This window comes from Helianthus annuus, chromosome 4 (genome assembly GCF_002127325.2).
Source record: "Helianthus annuus cultivar XRQ/B chromosome 4, HanXRQr2.0-SUNRISE, whole genome shotgun sequence".
In the NCBI taxonomy this organism is placed as follows: Eukaryota; Viridiplantae; Streptophyta; class Magnoliopsida; order Asterales; family Asteraceae; genus Helianthus; species Helianthus annuus.
In genome coordinates this window covers 63,799,716-63,807,138 of record NC_035436.2, presented here as the reverse complement: position 1 = coordinate 63,807,138, position 7,423 = coordinate 63,799,716, and the positions used below count along the sequence as shown (strand labels likewise).

At 36.3% G+C, this 7,423-nt stretch overlaps 1 protein-coding gene across 2 annotated transcripts; it reads right to left on the bottom strand.

The window, feature by feature from the left end:
• Nucleotides 1-3,931: 3,931 nt before the first annotated feature.
• LOC110890772 (cell division cycle protein 123 homolog) lies at nucleotides 3,932-5,634 on the bottom strand. 2 transcript variants are annotated; one of them, XM_022138394.2, is made up of 2 exons: nucleotides 5,207-5,634; nucleotides 3,932-4,601 (listed from the first exon to the last, which is right to left on the bottom strand). In XM_022138394.2, the coding sequence occupies exon 2, from the start codon at nucleotides 4,409-4,411 to the stop codon at nucleotides 3,968-3,970; it is 444 nt and encodes a 147-aa protein (XP_021994086.1). In that variant the 5' UTR covers nucleotides 4,412-4,601; nucleotides 5,207-5,634; the 3' UTR covers nucleotides 3,932-3,967. The 2 variants fall into 2 exon arrangements, with proteins under 2 accessions (XP_021994086.1, XP_021994087.1); XM_022138395.2 differs by lacking the exon at nucleotides 5,207-5,634 and adding an exon at nucleotides 4,827-4,966.
• Nucleotides 5,635-7,423: the final 1,789 nt, after the last annotated feature.

The window sequence follows — 7,423 nt, the reverse complement described above, 5'->3', positions numbered from 1 at the left end:
CAAGTGGAACAAAAAAATGAAGAATTAACTATGTAAAACACAACCCAAATGGGTTTGAGTGAAGAGTCAAAAAGTCATGACTCTTCAATTTTTAACATAAACAAACTGAGTCAGTTGAAATAGGGTTTGTATACTAATAGTTTTTCATCCATATTTATAAACCTTTTGTAAATAAATAATGCACTAAGTGTGATAATTAAAGACAATATTATCACATTAATAACATGCATTTAGGAGTTTTATGCACAATTATGATAACCACAACTCAAATGGGGTTGAGTACCAGGTGAAAACGTTAAACAAGTCCTCTTAACACAACTTTTATTAAATAACCGGTGCAACAAAGATTATTATTATTACAATAATAGTTGTAATTAACTACCTATTTGCTCCGTTTGAGATAAGAGACAAATCACATGGTTTAGTGACTCATCTTTTGCTTATTCTAGCATCTGTCAATTTAGGAAAAGCAAGATTGAAAAACATATTTCATTCCTGTTCTTTTGTAACACCTCGAAATTTTGTATCCAATAAAGTGCTGACACGTGTCTTGAGTTTACACGTGGCATTAAATAATAAATAAAGGACTAAAGTTGACAAACCTTGAAAGTATGTAAATTCGAGGGTTGAAAATGTCAACAAAGGGTAAATATACGGTATAGTAACCCTAAATGATGCTCGTACCTTCAAACGAATGAATCATGGATCGTACGGAGCGAAATGCGGAAGAAAGTGAGAGATTACAAACTACAGGGGTTAATTGTGTCAACATGTTTAATTTATACCTCTGAGTGACCCTTTGACAAACCCGAGGCTTTGTAACAGTAAAATACGCTCACTGGAATATACGATATAAATTCCGCGAAGTTCCGTTTTAAAACGAGAAAGTTATGATCAAATTCGTATAAGAGGGGCGTCAACAATAAAAGTTAAGGCTTTTCGGATAGTAATTAAACTAACCGGGGACTTAACAATGCGGGTAAAGGTCACGAGGCCCTTAATTGTAAATAATCGAGGGCCAAATCGCAAAGTTACCCCTTCAAAACCGAAAGGTCAGATTAATCATTACAAAAGATATGAAAATCTTGAAAAACAAGCCCAATGCGGGCCGCGTCAGAGATATGCATGATTTAATGCGGGCCGCGCGCCACCTGCAGATTTGTTTTCTGACTTAAAGATTCAGGCGGCCCGCGTCTGAGTCGCTTGAATCCTAATGCGGGCCGCGTGAAGGTCCCAGATGCAGAAAGTTTGGACAGATTCAATGTTTGAGCTTGTGAACGATCATTGATGCATTAATTGAAGCATGGGCGCCCTCTACATGTCCCCTAGCACCCAGGGACACCTGCTGATCATCCATGAACCATTGTAGGTTGAGTTGTAATGATCTTGAGCTAAATTTTTCACTATAAAAGGCAAGGTAGTGTTCCATTGTTCAACACACCTCAAACCTGCCTTCTAGTTCATTTATGGAGCTCTCAAGCATTCTTCTAACATCCTTAGTCGTGCACCAAGCTTCTGTAAGTATGCCAACCCTTTTGTGGCTTAGTTTATGCATAGTTTAGCTTAAAAGTCAATCCGTCGTAATTAACGATTGACTTTACGATAAATCACAAATGGTCCAGTGGTTTGTCGAATCAAAGGTAGTTATATGTTGGTAATCATGTGGGCTTTAAACCCCTAAAAGGGCACCCTCTGATTCCCACTCTAACTAGTCCGAATGTCGAGTCAAACGTGCTTAGAAAAAGTCAACAGAAATGCTATTTTGCGATTTCTTGCATAATCAGTAATATAGATGGTGTGTAACCTGTTTTAACACTCATAAAACATGATAATAAGTATATTAACAAGCAAGCTGAAGGCTCTAGCAATAAGGGTCGTCAGCACAAACAATTTCATAAAGGTTTAAAATGATGTTAATTGTCTTTTTGTTAGGATCGAGCACACACATAAACCGAAATACGATACGCGAAAGCAATAATGAACACAACGATTTACGTGGTTCGGTCTAAACTGATCTACGTCCACGGATGGCAACTAGGATATTTTCGTTGAGGTATTAAGCATTACAAGTACAAGAGATTATTATATAGACTACATAATAATAATAATAATAATAATAATAATAATAATAATAATAATAATAATAATAATAATAATAATAATTTGATACTAATTAATAGCAACGCATATTCCACACATTTGATACTAATTAAAAACTTTGTTTATCAACATCCCGTCGCAACGCGCGGGTATCGTCAACTTGTTATTTTACAAAAACCAATATCAAATTTCTTTTGTTTGGTTATTTTTAATCAATTATGATATTTTTAGACATCTTGGAATTTGGATTTTAAAAGTCGAACCCATGGATGTTTACCTTTTGATTTTTTTGACTACTTAGGGGGTGTTTGGTGTTGCGTTTTCAAAATAGATTATGCGTTTTCAAAATAGATTTTGCGTTGCGTTTTGAAAAAACATGTAGGTACATGCTTCTCCAAAACTGCGTTTTGAAGGCAAATAATCACTTTTTTCATCCAAACACTTTTTTAGATTATTTATGTTTTACAAACGCAATAATCAAATAATCACTTCAAAACGTAATCCCAAACACCCTCTTAATATGTTTACCTTTTGTTTACATTCTTCTAAATATTACTCTAGTTCAGTTAATAATGGATGGGTTGCACATGAAATATTTTTAGGTAAAACAATTGATGACACCAAAGCGGTACCAATGTGGTAAAGTACCGAAATACCGGCACCATACCTGTACCGAATCTATAAATACGGTACGGTAATCGGTATCCACATTTCCTAAATTTTGATAACGGTATTTGCGGTATGTACCGATATCGTACCGATCTCATCCCAACTAGTGAGCCCCACCTTTATTCCCCTCCCACACCTTCACCGCATGCGGCAAGTGTTCACCGCAAAAAGCCTCACCGCACGACATTCTGGTGATGGCGGCACTCTCCCCGTGTCGTAGTTCCCCTCATCGCATGCTTTACCACGTCGACCCGTCTACCCTTACACGAATACAAAACCTATGTTATCAAAATAAAATAAATACAATAGTCACACGTATTTACGTCTTTAGGGTGTAAGGGACACTCCTCTAAGTGGGGAGTGACCTCTCTTACCCACAGACAATCAGCACGCGCCACGTCAACTCCCCACTTAACTCCCCCCACACCCTCAATTTGATGGCGACACTCCTCTCTTGGGGGCTTGTTTTTTTTTTGTTTTTTTATTTGTTGTAATTATGCATGTATTATAAATTAAACAAATATTAATAAAAATTAAATACAATTTAAGAAAAGATATTTCATAAATTAAAAATAAAAATTACATTCAAACTAGAAAAATAAAAAAAACAAACTACTCGTCGTCGGAATTCGCTTTAAGGTGAGGTAGATCTAAACGTTCGAGATGCTTAACGAGATCGTGTTTTAGTCTCCAATGCGTTTCTTCGTCAATGAGCTTGCTAAAAGCAGTATCATCGAAGACGGGAACTCGGAATCCATTTTTTTTAAGATTGGGTAAAAAATTAGATGAGTTGAAGGGTTTAGGAGAATAATGTAGTTGGAGTTGTTTTGGGTTTGAAAAATAAAATATTGAAGTGGGTTAGTATTTATAGGGTTTAGGAAATTTTTTTTAAATATATAACGGCTATATAGCCGTTTTAATATAAAAAACGGTCAAAAATTACAAATCTCAATCGGTGAACACAACTCGCTCCTCACACCCCGATTTGGGTCACCGAGGGAATGGCGGCATTGTTCCCGAGCGAGGTTCACACTCACGTAGTTTTACCTCTAATTTCTCCTCAATTTGTGACATTGAGCGCAAGTGGCGTTAGAGTTAGCGAGAATGACGATGGTTGCCTAAGTTAAAAACGAATTGCATATTACTTAGAGTTGTAGTTGAGTTTTTTTTTTTTTTTTTTTATATATAAATTCTAAGATCATGTGTAGTGGAAGACACAAATAATGCCCCAACCACTCCCTTCACTTGTATCCAGATAACCATATGGAACCGCAGTTTTCAACCCCGGTCTCACCCCAAATTGGCTCTCCACAATCCTAAACTCTGGTTCCCTCATCAACTGCTCCGATTCCAGTTCCGCCCATGTGAACAGCAATGGCAACGTAATCTCACACCACGGATTGAAATCCAAAAGCTTGACTTTCATATCCTTTCGAACATAAACATCAAGCGTGTAACTTTCCGACTCAAATCCCATGCTCACCTTGTCCATATAAAACTCGTCTATCACCTTTTCCATATCATGCTTCTTCTCGGTCAGAATCGGGTAAAACGTGTTGACTTCCCGTTGGGAGATTCCAACTAAGACGTTGTTGCGTATGAAGACTCGAAACTCCCTCTCAGTTGGAGATCCGGGCACCATTTTCTAAGCGCAAGGAAGAAACGGGCCGTAATCTTCAATATTGAGTGATTGTTTACACTCTATGTCAACACTATTTTCAGCTCCTGTTTCAAGATTTGGGACCTTACCTGTAGTTTCTTCCCCGTCACCTTCAAAGCTACTATCGTCATCATCAAGATACTCAGAATTCGGCTCATAAGTTGACTTGAACCTAAAAAGATCAAAAACCCAATTAAAATTAGTAATTTAACATCAAGAAATTACAAAATCTGCTTTGATTTAAACCCTATTTTAAAACTCAACAAAAGCCTAGCTGATTTCTTAAGATGTGGTTTTTCAAAAATCTTCAACTTGAAGTTTCAAGAATACCACCTAGTATCAAGTAACAAACCAGATATGAAATTCATTTTTCAAGTCAAATTCTTGCAAAATTAACACTGAAATATACAAAAAGTAGTGGCAACTAAAATTGAGGAACCACTTCACATAAAAATCAGAACCCATCTTGAGTTTCAATCAGAAATCCTTTGAGAATCCAAAGATGAGTTCTTCAGCAAAGCAGCAACATAAGTTCAAAACTTTTAGTTGCTTATAAACAGTATATTTAAACCCTAAAGAGCAAAAATCTCCTACACCAATATCTAGCAGCATAAATGTAATAAAACAAGATTAACAACAACAACAACAACATATAGAAACAAGATATGATCTTCATCTTCAAGAAAAAAAAAAAAAAAAAAGAAACCCAATTCATATTGAAAGAAAACAGTGACGACTGAAGAATGTTTCAAGAAAGTGTGAGTAAAAAGAAGATACCATCTGGTGCTGAAATCGTTGCCGGTGATTCGCCTCAACCTAGGCTCTCCACCGGTACAACCTAGTGGTCAGAATAGTCGCTCGCTGGTGATTCCTTTTATCCTCGCCGATTTTCCCCAATTCTTCTCTCTGACGTTTCTCTCTCTCTCTCATCGATAATATGGGATATGTTTTACCGTTCAATTGAGTTCAAAGAATTATAGCATAGAGGGGGTGATGGAAACCGCCGGAATGCGACTCTTCATTTGCAATGGAAGACGGAAGGCACGATGGGTTTTAAGGGGGGCATGTTTGGAAACAGGGGACAAAAATGGGGGATATTAGCTTGAGAATTCCTATGGCGTCTTCAATTTTCACCCAACATTGAATCTTCTGTTACAATCATCAATAATCAAGCACGAAATCACTGAAACCTAGTATAGTATAGATAAAAGGGTAGAGGGGTAGAATTGGAAGAAACCTAGTATAGATAAAAGGGTAGAGGGGTAGAATTGGAAGAAAATTGTAAAATTAGTGGGTTTTGTCTAGATTTTTAGTCTGTCATCTTAAAAAAAATGAGTGTTAATTTACTATTTTGTACATGGGAAATGTTTATATATAGTATATAGATATAGATAGACTAGTCTAAGTCCCCGTGTAATACACGGATGGCTAAACAACAAAAAATGTATACTTTAATACGTAAATACTTTATTACAGGTTTGTTCTAATATTAAGATAAATAAGATCTTATAAAAATTAATTAACGATTACATTTCATATTAATTATCATGTATACGTCTATAAATAATTTTTTGAAATGAAAGAAATGTTGTATTAAATCTACAAAAAAAATAAATAAATTGGATTTAAATCACAAACCCGCTTTTCCCACTTTTACATAAAAGTAGTTAACTCTTACCTAATAAAAAATGTCCACATTAAATCACAACCCCGCTTTTCCCACTTTTATATAAAAGCATCAAATTGCATATTTAGGTATAATTAATAGTAATTATGTTACATCTAGGGGTGCAAACGAGCCGAGCCGAGCCCGAGCTCGCCAGGCTCGAGCTCGAGCTCGGCTCGATTCGAGCTTTGTTTTCAAAGCTCGATTCGAGCTTTGTTTTCAAAGCTCGAGCTCGACTCGTTTGTATTTTATCAAGCTCGAGCTCGGCTCGGGCTCGGCTCGTTTATTATCTATTAATTAGTATATTAAAAAAAAAATAATATAAATAATAGACTTTTTAGGCTTGCGAGCTCGATAAGTAAAGCTCGGGCTCGGGCTCGTTTACCAAATAAGCTTATTTTTAGGTTCGAGGTCGGCTTGTAAACAAGTTTAAATAAGCTCGGCTCGTTTACACTAAGGCTCGATAAGGCTCAACGAGCCTAACGGGCTTCACATATGAGGCTCGAGCTCGGGCTCGATAAACAAACGAGCTTTGTTTTGAGGCTCAAGCTCGGCTCGGGCTCGATAAGGCTCGGCTCGTTTCGAGCTTTTTCTCGAGCCGATCTCGAGTAGATCGCGAGCCGCTCGGCTCGTTTGCACTCCTAGTTACATCAAATGGTTTTATAAAAAAAAAAAATTGCAGCCAAAGAATCCCCTAAGAGCAGATGTGTAGCCTTGAAAATATGGAGCTTCTTTTCATCCATTAACCTGTAAACTGTTTCCACAATATACATTTATAACATTAATCGATATTAGCTTCATAATAAAAACGGGGCAACTAATAAAATTTATAATATGATAATTTCACCCTTCTCATTTTCCTTAAGCTTTATATGTATGCAAATGAGTATATATGACATAATTCTTTTGTTGGGTGGTTATAATAATATTATCCCAGTTGAAGAAAACGTCAATACTATCATTAAATTAGATAATCAGCACATGGAGTCAACTACAAGAAAGTCAACTTAGAATGCATTTTATAAAAAGACATAACACGAGTCGATTATTAATAAAGCACTCATATCTCCTAAAATGCTTAAATATGTACAAAAATATTACCGGAACACAAGGGCTTTTAGTCTCAACATGATTACGAGACGACGCGTCTCTCCATTTTGAAGCTAAAGATCCAACAATATCAATCCATCAAAAGCATTATCAGGCCACTTTCAATCCGTTTGACCCATTCCCATTTAGGTAACTTAATTTTCACTTAACCCATTGACCCACTTGAAATAACAATAACCAAATGACCCATTCATAGGTAAATGGATAACAAATTGCGG

Coding starts and splice junctions, on each gene's coding strand:
- LOC110890772 (XM_022138394.2), bottom strand. CDS start 4,411: ATGGTGCCCGGATCTCCAACTGAGAGGGAGTTTCGAGTCTTCATACGC.